Consider the following 14804-nt stretch of genomic DNA (forward strand, 5'->3'; position numbering starts at 1 on the left):
TTTTACTGATTATGTGAATTACACTGCGCAAACCAAAGTAGGCTACTACCCAGCGAATGAAGAAGGGTTGGCGCTTAGTCTCCACAGTACATAAAATATTAATTTTGTTTTATTTTATTTTTCGGGTTTGCATTTATGAGGAAAAAACAATGTTATGGACGTGTTCTCCGTTACGGACGTGAGCGCTCTGAAAGCGGCATAAAAAATGCTTTAAAACTTTCACAGAGACATCAAACAGAAAACACAAAACCTTTCTTTAACCTGAATTTCGTTTTGCATTAATTGTATCTTAATTTTAATCAATGTTTCATCAACCAATTGCCTGGGTTTAATAAATAAGAAGTAAATAGCAGACGATAGATAAGAAATGGAGGCGCCGGCACGTGAACTGGATCTCGTCTCATAAATGAACCGAAACTCAGTGTATAAGGTAGCCTACTTGCCTCTCACAGACATGTCTACTTTTAAACAGAAAAATTCAAAACGAAAGAAAACAGAGTACAGACTGCTCTCTGCTTATGTAATCCGTATGAAATGTGCATTTCTCTCTGGCGCGTTCACTACTGAAGATCGCGAGTCAGCATTGTCAACTTCATCTTAGCCGACACTGACAAAGAAAACACTTGTTTATTAACAAGTGTTTATTAATAAACAAGTAAAATATCTCCTTGCTATATTTTACATATTCATAATCATTCCTTTTGCCGGTTCTTTGTGACAGCTTTTAGGTGCTTTATTGGCAGCGCCACCCTTACATGTGGTGTGTGTGTGTGTGTGTTGTCCCCGCATTTAAGATGGGACCCCCCAAAAATTAAATTAAATTAAATAAAGCAACATGGTAAAAAGATGAAAATGACTTGATTTTACTTTCAATTCCTTTTACATTCTCCAATGTATTAACATTAACATTTTTCATAACTCCATGTAGGACGTTTCTGTGCATAAATGTAAGCACTGTGGCAGTAGATTAGTAATGCAATATTTAGAAAATTTACTCTTGTACTCTTGATACTCAAGTACTTTTAAAAACAAGTACTTTAGTACTTTTACTTAAGTAGACATCTGAATGTAGTACTTTTACTTGTACTTGAGTAAAATTTAGCAAGGGGTATCTGTACTTTTACTCAAGTAACAAAGCTCTGTACTCTGTCCGCCTCTGGGTGTGGTATTAGTCCCGCCCCTCCTCCACTGTGATTGGACGGCTGGGTAAAAAGTGACAGTGATGAGCGCTGCGTTTTATCCAAAGTTGAACATTTTTCAACTCTCGGCGAGCAGTAAAAAAACGCCGGCCGCTCGGCAGTCCAGCTTAAAAAAAACGCTCAGCGCCTTGTTACGCTCATGGCGTTTAAAAAACACGGCGCTCCCATTGAAAACAATTGAAAACATACGCCAGGCGCGTGGAAAAAAACTTTGGTGGACACACGGCCTAAATGTGAACATGCATTTACTCATCTCACGAAAAAATTCAGTATTCCTCAAAAATAAATAAAAACAGTAAAATGCAATCTCAGAATTGTACGCAAAACTTTTATAAATAACTATATTAAATTACACAAATATACTTTATGTATTTAATCTCACTTTATTAACCAATGTCTTTGCTGCTGACCTTCAATGATCTAATTCAGCAAAAAGGACTTTAGATTAGATTTAGAAATAAGAGTGTTGAACTTCCTTCTCCTGTGTCCTATTGTTCTTTAATCCAGAACAGCAGCAGCTGAAAGGTTTATTTAAGCGGCGCCCTCTACTGTACAGGAGTACATATGCATTTTCTTCAGCTTGGGGCTTATTATTTCACTTTTGGTGTGAAAAGGCCTTAACATTTGCCAAAAATAGAATTTGTTTTGTTGTTATTAAAAAACAAACAAGTAAGCCCAGCCCAGGTGAGAAAAAGTAACGCAAAAGTAACGTAACGCATTACTTTTCATAAAAAGTGAATAAGTAACGCAATTCGTTACTTTTTTGGGGAGTAACGCAATATTGTAATACATTACTTTTAAAAGTAACTTTCCCCAACACTGGTCGGAAGGCATCAAGGCACGTCCGAGTTCAATGTTAGTTTCACTTCCTGTCTCCAGAGATACCTTAATTTGATAAAAGGGAGCATAGATCTATCGTTCGCTGCCTTTGACATCCCACAATCCTGTGCTTTCCATTCTGTGACATTTGAGCTAGAAAGATAAAAATGGCGTCTGAAAGTGTCGGCTGGTCGTCAGTTTGTGTGTAAATGTACATTTTTGATCAACTTTTTCCACTTATGATGTCATGAAATTACAATTGCAGTCATTAAATATTCACTTAGTTTTCGTCGAAGCTTGCTATATTTTGCTGTAGATCATTAAACTCATACGCTGCCTCTGCCTTAGAAATCAGTTTCGTGAGGTATCTTCGTGCGCAAACGCTGCCTGCAAAGTCATCGCCTGATAGGGCAGCGAGGCAACAAGTCAGCTGCCTACGTTTTCAGACGCAGCCATGATATTGCTTGTTTCTGCTTCTTCTTCTCCTGTGTTTTTCAGGAGATTCAGTACTCTTTTAGAAGTTCCGTAATAGTGCGCCCCACTGTATAACAGTGAAAACACGGAAAGGCGGAAATTTCCTTCAATAACGGGAAGGAGTTAATATTTCAGCGCTCAACTCTGAATTCTTTTTCTACTGGCCCAGTCAGACCAGTTCAGATTTTTACCTGCCCTGTTAAAATGCACAAAAAAGTGATTGTTTTCATTGTATTTGACCCATGTAACATTGTAAACAGTGGTTTAAGATTTTCAGCTAGGTCTAACAAGTTCATATATAGAAATTGAATAGCTTCTTGAATAATTTCTGTATCTATTCAATGCAGTTAAACACTGCACAGTCTTCACTGCATAAATTATCATTTGAATATAGGTTAATCCTTATTAAAGCTACAAAAGTGATTGTCAAGAGCAGTGATTGATTTGATTAACATTAATGACACACACAGCAGCAGGATTATTAGGCTGCTGTCACTTTAAGACCTGATGTACATGACACGGATCTGACACACATCCTATTTTCTCACAACTCTTTATGTTCATTTAACACTTTTCAACTCATTTAAGACATCATTTTGAGGAATTTGACATAATTTTGTGTGTTTTTGTCCGTTCAAGCGTCGCTGCCGTGCTGTCTAAAGCAGGATTCTGTGCGCTTTCGGGTGTTTTCACAGAAAGCCGCTTCACAGACAGTGTGCCAGTACAGATTTGAGTTATTTTTTTCACGCTTGAATGGTTTAATAGCACTTGAATGAATTATAGCGTGATCATATACGGTAGTGCAGCCAATGGATGACAGAAAAAAATGGATGCTGCGTTAATTGCGTTAAACGCCAAACTGAAAAAAAAATCATTAATTGCATGCGTTAACGTGTTAATTTTCACAGCTCTAAGAATAACTAAAAAAAAAACTTTCTAAAACATTTAACCAAAATGAACGCGAAAGATGAAAATATTAAAATACAAGCTAATTAACAATTTTAATAAAAACTATCTATATTGGTATATAAATAATACTAAAATAACACTGCTTTAGTAATGTGTAAATGTTTTTTATATATACACTGCTGAACATCCTCAACTGGAAAGCAACGTCTTCAAATTACAGCCATCTGTTGTCATAGAACTCCTAAATTTATATCTGGCACACAGTGGTGTGGATAGAGTTCTTAAATACACAGTGCAACGGTCAGGATTGTGTTCTTTGATTTTTACTGTACTCTCAGTCATTCCCCAAATCAGGAGCAACCGTCCTCAGGGCAATGCAAGCAGAGCCCAGGAGAAGTCCAGAGGATGCTCCGCTTATTGAGGAGGCTCATGCAGCAGGCTCTTGATGCACTTGCAGGTGTATAGCAGGCAGGTTTTTGTTCTTCTTCCAGTGAGACCAGTGCCAGGTTTTTGTGTTGTCTGTTGGGGGAAGAACAATGGTTCAGGTGATTCCAAATGCTTGAACGAACTGTGTCCAATGCTGGTACTCTCCTCTTCAGTCACACTGACATCTGTTTTCTAGTGCCTCCTATTTGTGGCCCTTCATCTTCTGCAATATCCCGGGGTGCCGCAGTACCTGCACTATTATCTTCTCTTACTTTGCGCTTTGTTAATGACCATGGAAATACCTCGGTTTGGAAATTCAGAATTCGTAATGTATCAGTTATCAGAATCGTTAATGGTCGATACTGGATATTTATTTCTCCTGGTTTTACTTCTACATTACCTTTGGTGTTTTTGTACCAAAAATTCACTTGTTGTGTTTTGAAAAAATCTGTGAAGTTTTAGTTGATTTTATTTGGACTAAATTGTTTAGAATTTTAATATTGACCTTTTCAGATAAAAATGATTTATCCACTTATCAGTGCTGACCAGAATTTTAATATCGGTCCATCTATAATATGAACAAGTGTTGTTTTTGTTAACTAAAACCAAAACTATAAAATATTAAAATATATTAAAAATGGTAAAAATTTGGCAATTTAATTAATTCTGAAATTAAATAATAATAAAAAAATATTAGACCAAAAACTTAAAATAAAATAAATGAAAGTTATCTTCTTCTTCTTTTTTTAAACTGTTATTATATTTCTTAAAATAGTATACATAATATAACATTTATACGGATATTTCCACCTCTGTGGTACTGGATGCTCACACTATACACTTGACTGCATAATGTGTGTAATGAGACTGTCAGGGCAATTTGCAAGTCTGTCAAATTGGCTTCAAATATTGGGCGATACAGAAATATGCATCATCAGAATTGTGGGTACAATAATTTCATCTTCTAGTTCTGACTGCGGTTGATTCGAATGAAAAGCATCTCTGTGGACTTGTGTTTGAACAATTTGTTATGAGGAAATGCAGTTTAATTTCTCTCTGTCTCCTCAGAGTAGTTTGTGCATTTTCAAACGTGAGTTAGGTTTGCGTCTTTACAAATAATAGAGATCAAAAAAGAGAAACATGTGCTAGGCCGGTATCTGGAAGAAGTGCATGATGGGAATTTTTTTATGATTAGTGTTTTCATTATTCCTTTAAATACAAATATTTGCTTTTACTTTCACTCCCTCTTTGTCTTTTTGCCGATTTTCTCTTTTAACTATCTCTCCTCTTAATATATCTAAAGAACAAAAGTGAACAGTTTTGGGAGATCTGGAGACAGCAGGAGGGTGTTACAGGACATGCCATTTTTTTTTTCATCTTTCTCTGTCTTTTTTTGCTACCTTCCAGATCCGGAGTACCGTTGAGAACAGTTTTGTTGGCTGGGAGCTGGAAGAAGTGCTGCTGTTGGACATGTCAGTCGACGATGGCGACTCAAAGATCCAGAACCAGATGAAGAAGCTCCAAAGTCCTGTTATACTACTGTACTGCACTAAAGAAGAAGCCACAACCATTTTCGAGGTGGCACATTCTGTCGGCCTCACTGGTTACGGTTACACCTGGATTGTACCATCTCTGGTGACAGGGGATGCAGATAATGTACCCAACGTCTTTCCAACAGGTAAGAAGGGAAGGATGAAGGTTTGAATTGAAAAAAGGTTGAACTATTGTAATATTTCAGATGATTGTTTCAAACGCTTCCTTTATTTGCAGGTTTGATCTCTGTTTCCTACGATGAGTGGGACTACGGGCTGGAGGCTCGGGTGCGTGATGCTGTAGCCATAATCGCCATGGCAACCTCCACAATGATGCTGGATCGGGGTCCTCACACGCTGCTTAAGTCTGGATGCCACGGCACACCTGACAAGAAAGGCAGCAAGTCAGGAAACCCCAACGAGGTGCTGAGGTGAGTCAGGCTTAGCGGGGTGCCAGGGTTCAAACACTGACATCTGGGGTCTGCAATCTTACACGTACACAGGCTCTCTTGGAGGCACACACACATTTACAACACCTGCTCAGGAGGGTTTCTCAACTAATGGAGTGTTTTTGAAAAGGGTGAACAGCCCTAAACAGGTGCACAAACACACACACACACACACACACACACACACACACACACACACACGTGTGTGTGTTACTTAGCTATCTGAATGGGGACATTCCAAAGACGTAATGGTTTTTATACTGTACAAACTGTTTATTCTATCCCCTTACACTAACCCTACACCTAAACCTACCCATCACACAAAACTTTCTGCATTTTTACATATAAAAAAATAAAAAATAATAACTTAATTTATTTTTATACCAGATTTACAAATGAGGATGTCCCTAAAGAGAGGTTTTTGGAGATTTTGTCAGGTTTTGGTCACTTCTGGGTACACATTTGTCCCCAAAATATAGTTAAGTAGGTACACAGACACACACACACACACACACACACACACACACACAGTGGTTGGTGTTAGATACCTTTAAAGTTTCGTGATTGAAAAAGGCATTTTGATCTATAATGGGTGCTATTTTCATGAGACCATTTCCCCCCTCTGATTTAATTGGTGATTTGATGTACGCTACTGTTCAAAAGTTTGGGGTTGGTAAGATTTTTTTGTAAAAGAAATTAATACTTTTATTCAGCAAAGACACAGTAAATTGATCAAAAGTGACACTAAACACATTTATAATGTTACAAAATATTTCTAGTTCAAATAAATGCTATTCTTTTGCAACATCTATTCATCCAAGAATCCTGAAAAAAAAAAACCCACAGTTTCCACAAAAATATTAACCAGCACTCTTTACAACGTTAATAATAACAAGAATGTTTCCTGAGTACCAAATTGGTATATTCAAGCTTTTGATATAAATAACAAGGCACTTTGAAAGGTTCATTATAAAATACATTCAATAGCAATTGATATTAATTGATATTAATATTGCTGATGCAGGCCTTTAAAAAGATTAAATACAATAGGCCTAATATAAATATAAATGTATAATATTTCATATTTAATCATCTTACTTTCCTAATTTACCCTACTTAAATTTCACTTTGAAAATATAATGCAAAAATATTTCCTTTTTTATTGATTCTACAATAATTTGTGGATTCAGTGTGTAAATTATATTTGTGATTACAAATGTGAATTTTAGATATAATTAATTACCTAATCAGGATTAATCACAGAAAAATATTCATTCGCAAAAAATAAAATTATTTGGCATTAATTTATCACTTTTAAATCGATTTTTTATCTATTCACATCCCTTACAGTAACATAAACCCTTCAGGTTTAGAAACCCTTCCCTTGAAATAGAATCACAAATGGCCACAGGAGACGCATTTGAAACACATGTTACTACCAAGCGGTAATTGACAATCCTTTTCACCTGTGATTGGATCAGCCGAGACGGATCCTAATAAAGCGAGTCCTAGATTGAACAGCACTCTATTGTAGCTGTACCGTACCTGTAACACCCGGAGAAAAAGAACGAGTGAGAGTGACGAATGGACAACAAAAGTGAAAAAGCGAGAGGAATAGAATGCACATTATTGTTAATGTGGGTCTGCTGTAGCTGCTCGCTGAAGTGTCTGGCACAGAGCACCTTTCACTTTTCTTTCCCCATTATGTCTCCTCTGACATTCAGCCCGCGCCCACGTGTCTGTACCGGCCGGCTCTGTTTTTCATCTTAGAAACATAAATATCCATCGTAATAGAAAAGTGAGCTTTTCATCTGAGCTCCTCTGTTCTCTTTTGTACTGTTATTTGACATTTAGTATTGAGGGGCATTGATTCCTAAGTATTAATTAGCGTTTAGGCTCGGTCACACTCTCTTTTAGCCAGTCATTTGATCTGCTGGTGAGGAGTTAATTGAATGCTCGAGGCAGAGCAGGATTAGGAAGCCAAATGGAACAACAGCGGAAGCCTCTCTCGCTCTCTCTTTACGTCTTTTAATATAACAAACTTTAAATCCCAAAGAGACATGGGTGAAAAGCAACAGTAACAGATTCAAATCTACCTCTCATCCACACTTTGATATGAACAGTTGTGGCACACGCATGCCGAGATTCCTCTGTGGATTCTTCATGTGCCAGTTTCAGCAGAACAGACGACGGACTCACCTTACCGCTGGTCTAGAGTGTCTATAGCTGTGTATACAGTACCATTGCAGGTTTTTTTTATAACATATTGATACTTAATCAGGCCTTTATTTTTAATACAATAACGATATTAAAATTTTTACTTAAAGGGATAGTTCACTTCAAATGTTTAGTCATGATTTACCCACCATCATGTTGTTCCCAACCTGTACGATGGAACACAAAAATAGATTAAATATCTTTTGTGTTATTGTACAGAAAACTGAAAATTCATACGTGTTTGGAACAACATGAAGGTAAATAAATGATGAAAGACATTTCACAAAAAATATTAAGCAGCTGTTTTCAACATTGATAATGATAAGAAAAGTTACTTAAGCACAAATCATCATATTAGAATGATTTCTGAAGGATCATGTGACACTGAAGACTGGAGTAATGATGCTGAAAATTCAGCTTCACCATCACAGGAATAAATTACATTTGAAAATATATTACAACAGAAAACACATATTGTAATAATATTTTACAATATTACACTTTTTCTGTATTTTTGATCAAATAAATGCAGCCTTGATTATCATAAAAGGCATCATAAAATGTTTTTAACTTTTGAACGGTAGTGTTTAAAAAAAAAAGTTATTTACAGTATTATTGAGCGTTACAGTTATTCCATTTTTCCCCTTTACTTCATAAATCGCGGTTACTTTGTTTACTTCAGTCTCACTAGTTCTTGGCCGAAGACTCTTTCCTTTCTTGCTAAACTCTTGTTAAACTGTTGTCTGTGTAAAGTGTTGCAGGGGTGGCTAGCAGTGAAAAATTCAACGATCCTCTGACCGCTTGATTCTGCCGTCTCTGAAAACACTTTTAAATACCCTTTTCAATGCTAATTTTTGGAAGCTGTCTTCTAAAGCATGTATGTAAAGGAGCACTTAAGTCCAGCGCATAGCTCGGACACGGACCAGTCGATAACACATTGTGCGTGCATTTAATATGCAAATTACGTACAAATGCACCATTGATCATTAAAAAAAACACCACTTAAGGTTTGATTTAAATGTTAAATTAAACATTTATAATGTTTCTGGAACAATCTGTAGCCTGGAGAGCATGTTATGAAGACATATCTGTGTTGTTGCGGAAAGCTTTGTTGGTTTAGATGAGAGGAACAAGTAATTAAGTGTGTGTGTGGGGGGGGGCAGGACACTTTTATGTTATTTGTGAATGGTGAGTTTACAACAATTACCCAGCGGACATGGTATCTGCTAGAACAAGATGGTTGCATTTGTGTAATTAGGCAGATCTGTAGCCTTTAGAGTCGCTGAAGTGGATTTTTGAATTGTCTGATGAGAAGATAAGGACACACTTTAATGTCTTATGAATGCTGGAGAGCATAAGAATAGTAGGAAGAAAAGTAGCCGTAAGTACAAACCAGAGAAAATAGTTTAGTTTAGAGACCTCTGGGAGTGCAGGTTCTTCTCGATCACCCTGCAGTGCACACTTAGGATCTCACATTTGCGTGCACACGCACACACAAGAAGCTTTTGAATGACAGCCTTATGAGGTGGGCTGAATGAGAACCACCGGACCCTGTAACCCCTCGAGGACTCTAATGATCCGTTTCCACCATGATGGAGACGATTTAAATGGCATTCCAAGATTCTATATTATCATTCTGGAACACCCACCATGCTCTGCGGTGGATCTGTCAGCGATGATGGAGGGCTTTTCAGCTGGATGGGTCATGTTCTGTGATGGTTAAGGGCCTGAAACAGCCTCAAGGGGTTCCTCTGAAGGTCAGCTGAAGGTTTAGGCATGGCTGTAGAAGGTTAGATGTAATACATGTACCCTATAAAGGTTGAGAGTGGGGTTAAATGAGGCTACATATCTCAGATTGATCGCAAGGACATTGTGTGGGTTGTTCTTGCGAAAAATTGATTTCATTCAGATCATGCTAGAATTTTAACGATTTAATCAATTTACTTGCTCTTTTGTTCTGAAACCTATTTGAAAGACAGTTTCCACATGTTTATAGATATTTGGAATATGGCCAGATAAAATATCATTACCTTAATGATGCTCTAAAACCCTTTAGCATTATTCCTCTTCCAATTTCACACTTTCACACTTTTTTAAAAACTCAGTGTTTTATTTTTATTTATTTTCAAAAAATGTTTTCAGTTTTTTCCCCCCAATGCAATACAGATAAGTACATAAAGAAAATAACAGCAAAAACAAATATAGATGTTGAAAAAGTTAGTATCAGACAAGCTTGTTGACGACAAACAAGAAAAGAATGCATGAGAATGCAATATATGCAATGCAATGAGAATGCAATGAGAAAAAGAAGAATAGAAAGGAGGAAGAAAGGAAAAGAAAATAGAAAAAGAAATTCTAAATATGTAATTATGATTGTGATATAGTTGTGGTAGTGGCATCAATGATGGGTTTATAGAAAAGAAAGGGGAGGAAAAAAAAAGATAACGGTACTTATATGCTAGATATATGTGTAGTTCATGCCTTTAAAGCCCTTCACACAAATCATATAGCAACAGTTAAAGGTAATTCAAAGTAATTGCGGAATACATACATATATTTACATATATATGCACCTACAAACCCATACATACATATATACACACTCACACACACACACACACCATACACCTTCATAGTTATATACCCATATACCTAATAATAGAAATATCATAACAATAATAATAATAATTAAAGCTGCTAGCAGCATTTAGCGGTGTTCAAGCAGTTAAGGCCTTTAAGGCCGTTAAGCACAAAAGCATCAAAAGACATTAAGTTTTATGTAGCAAGCATTTAAACATTGACATCATAGATGGAATAGACCATGTTTTAGCATGATTTACCATGATATACCAAATTTAGTGTGATTTTTCATGATCTACCATGTTCCAGTATGATTTACCATGAATCTAGCATGATTTACCACAGTTTACCATGATTTCCCATGTTATAGGATGATTTACCATGATATACCACATTCTAGAATGATTTACCAGGATTGTAGCATGATTTACCATGATTCATCACATTGCTAGCATGATTTGCCATGATCCACCATGTAATAGTATTTTTTACTATGATTTACCATGTTTCTATCGTGATTTACCATGATTTACCACATTGCTGCATTGATGTGAAGGGCCAATAAAAATGAAGTGATAAACTCTGACAAAAAATGATTGTGTTATAATAGTTAACATGGAAAAACTGGTTTGCTTTAGTGCTTTGATTTACTGTTGAAAATCAAGTGTGTCAAAATGAGAGTGAGACAATAAGTGGTCTTCTACTGCCCTCTGCTGGCCATTCTACTTATTAATAAAGTGTTTTCACAGGTGCTTTTACACTCATATGTAGACATTTGATCACACACACACACACACACATACACACAAAGTCATTATATAAATATATTTTAATGGTCTATAAGCATTTAATGTCTTTGCAAGCTATTAATCAGATTATTCAGCATTTATTCAGAAACCTAGGACTACACACACACATTCTGTTGTAGATACAGATATTTGAACTATGTGATGGAAAAAAGAAATGTTTACTGCAATTGTCCTTCAGGATTCATATTTCTCAATGTACTACAATAGTCAGTTTACCATGGTTTGTCTTAGTTTACCTTGATGTTACCTTGTTGTGACCGAATGTTACACAATAATTTATCATGATATACCACATTCTAGAATGATTCAGCAGGATTGTAGCATGATTTACTATGATTTACCACGTTGTTAGCAATTATGTGAAGCTTCAGAACAGTAAAGTGAATTGAAAGACAAAATATGATTGTGTTATTATAGTAATTGTCACATAAGGTTATTTTTTAGTGTCTGAATATATGAATGCAAAAGCACATGTGAAAAGACTATTAATAAGTATAATGTCCAGCAGAGGGTAGTAGAAGACCACTTATTGCTATAGTACCACTTTTATTTTGAACTACTTGGTTTAATCAGTATCAGGGTTTCCGCGGGGTCATAAAAAGTCATAAAAACGTCCGGCTTTTCCATACAAGGTCATAAATTACATTTAGCCACATCTTAAATTGATATGCTCATTCATTCATTATCGCGATATAATGTTTTCTCTATAAAACGATATCAAGAGTTCGATAAATGTTAGATCATGTTTATGCGCCAAAAGCGGAACGAAACTCATTTGAACCGCGCGCGCCTCACGGAGCGTTTATCCGCTCGGCTCAAAGTCCAAACGGCAGCGTAGCGCGATCAAGCTCACTAGAGCAGACACGTTCTTTTACTGTCTATGGTTAACTTTGATCAGTCTCGATCACGAGATCCAGTGAGAAGCACTTGAATTCAGCGAAGAACACAAATGTCTCAGTGATTTAAACCAGTTTAAAGGCAGATGAAACAGCGCTGACGAACAGGAGAAACACTGTGCGCAACTATACAGTCAGAAAGCTTTTCCATCTACACATTTACATCCTTTACCATGGTTTTACTGTAACGTTAGCCTAGTAATATTAACTGCACCATGAAATGTGGGATACATATTGAATTGTATTATATTATTAATGTAGACAATGTATTAAAGGACTAATGGAATATAATTACAGTATTTATGTATTTAGGCTATAGCCTACTGTTTTTCATACATTTCATAAAGATACGTGCCATCAAAGCCAGGCAACACAAACCTGTTTCAAGACTTGAAACAATATCCCCCATTAGCACATGCAGAAACTAAGAAATTAATTTTGAAATAAAGATATTATTTTTGTTAAGGAAAAAATACAAATGTTTGAATGTTCTACCTCAGATTTGTGAAATGTTCACCTGTTTGGCAAGTGTTTGTCATGATATGTTTTGACAATAAAGAGTAGTTTAAAACCACAATTAACGCTCTGGTTTCTACAACTTTCAGTTAGGAACAAAAATCTGCCTTCAAAGTTCAAAGAAATAAAGAATTGACATTTATCGTCATAATTATCGATATTGACTGATATTATCGTGATAAGTGTTGTGTTGTTCCTGTGTTATTGATACTTAGGAAAAGGGAGCCTTCAGTTTGTTACTCTTAAGAAAATGGAACCTTTAAATAATTAAACTTATTACTTTTAATGAAAGTCAATAAAAAAAGACTTTTGAAAGGAAGTTATTTTTCGTAATTCGAGTAGGTCATAAATTTAAATAATATTGGTCATAAAAAGGTCTTAAAAGGTCTTAAATTTGACTGACTAAACCCTGCAGAAACCCTGAGTATTGTGCACTAAAGCAAACCAGTCTTTCAATGTGAATACCATTATGCATGCTTACACACACACACAAACACACAATTGTGGGTTATGATATTGTGAAAATCTCTTTTTGTGGTCCTTAAGCATTTCAGATATTTATTTGTGATGTAAAAATATTAAACTTTCTAATAAATCATTATTTAATATTATATTATAAGCATTTGTTTGTTAGCCATTGCTGAAAACTGGTTAAAAAAGATTAAAAATATCTAATGCTGTTGCTCCCTCTAGTGGACAACAGCGGTTTTACAGCCTACATAAACGGTTGAAATGAATGACAGGAAATTCGTTTTTTTTTTTACTTATATCTCGGGAACGAGAAAGTGAAAAAATCTGAAACTCAGAACTTAGATAGGGTTAGAGGAGCCCTCTTGAACAAGACCATTCCCGTGTTGCTGAGTGATTGCTGTCGGGAGTAATGTCCGTTTAAATGCATATCTTTGTGGGCTTATATCTCGGGAATGCCCAGGCCAAATCGCACCAAACTCGAATCGAAGCTAGATGAGGACGAGCCCTTTCCAACAAGCTCTTCCACAAGGATCTAGATGGTCTGGATCAAGAGTTACAGCCGTTTCAAGTTGGGGTTCTCACAGATTAGCGATCCGCGGGGGGGCGCTCCCGAGCCCCGCGACGAAAGATTTGGATCAAGATCCCCGAGAGGACCTTACCATCAAAATTTCAGCGGGCAGAGACTTTCCGTTTTCGAGTTATGAGTGAATTCGTGCTTGGGGGGGCGTGGCCCAATGTTTTACTTTCGTTTTGAGGCTTCCTGTGACAATTAATTATAGAGGCAAATTTTGTCTGATTTGTCTGAAATTTTTCAATGCCGTACAGAGTGATATTACACATGTTCTTGACCTTTTTTAAAGAAGATCTGAGCATTCATTTAAGAGATCAGCATTTACAGCCAATACAGGCAATTTGCCATAGGAAATGTATGGTTTTAAAGCTTTTTGACAGTTATAGCGCCAACTATGGTCCGATCTCCATGAAACTTTGCATGCTTCTTCACCATGTTATGACACATATGCTCACCAATTTTTGTTTAGTTCTGAGTTTTTATTTATGATTTATAGGCTTTTGTGTGTATTTGACACGCCCCTTTTCTAAATGACCCTGTTATAGCCATACGAAAAATGCAAAAGTTCAACTTTTTTTCAATGATTATTGATCTAGAGAGTCCAGAGAATTGTCCTAGACTGGTCTGGTTCCAATCGGGCAAAAATCCAGGGACTAGTTCGCAAAAGTAGGTTTTTAACATATTCGTGAATATTTAATGAACGATTTGATTGACAGCAATGGTTCTAGAGGGAAAGTTGTTCATCCTGAGGAGATCTATCAAATGATATGCATATTTTCGGGATGTGTGCAACACCACGTGATTACAGAGCCGTAAAACTCGTTAGCGCCAACTAGTGGCCAATTTCTTTCAAAACTCTTACAGACCTCTTGGGCCATGAGTCAAACATGTCCGTCGAGTTTCGTTCCGATTGGCCTCCGTTAACCTCGTGTAATA

At 36.4% G+C, this 14804-nt stretch overlaps 1 protein-coding gene across 3 annotated transcripts in view; it reads left to right on the forward strand.

Moving 5' to 3' along the window:
- Positions 1-14804, forward strand: part of grin2bb (glutamate receptor, ionotropic, N-methyl D-aspartate 2B, genome duplicate b) — a 132230-nt gene that overhangs the window by 64978 nt on the left and 52448 nt on the right. For all 3 annotated transcript variants that reach the window (XM_056250483.1, XM_056250484.1, XM_056250485.1), the window contains exons 4-5: positions 5235-5505; positions 5598-5790. In XM_056250483.1, coding sequence (XP_056106458.1) covers positions 5235-5505; positions 5598-5790 — 464 coding nt within the window. The remainder of the gene's footprint in view (positions 1-5234; positions 5506-5597; positions 5791-14804) is intronic.

The sequence above is a fragment of the Rhinichthys klamathensis genome, unplaced genomic scaffold (assembly GCF_029890125.1).
Source record: "Rhinichthys klamathensis goyatoka isolate OS25496 unplaced genomic scaffold, OSU_Roscu_1.1 h1tg000069l_1, whole genome shotgun sequence".
Lineage (NCBI taxonomy): Eukaryota > Metazoa > Chordata > Actinopteri > Cypriniformes > Leuciscidae > Rhinichthys > Rhinichthys klamathensis.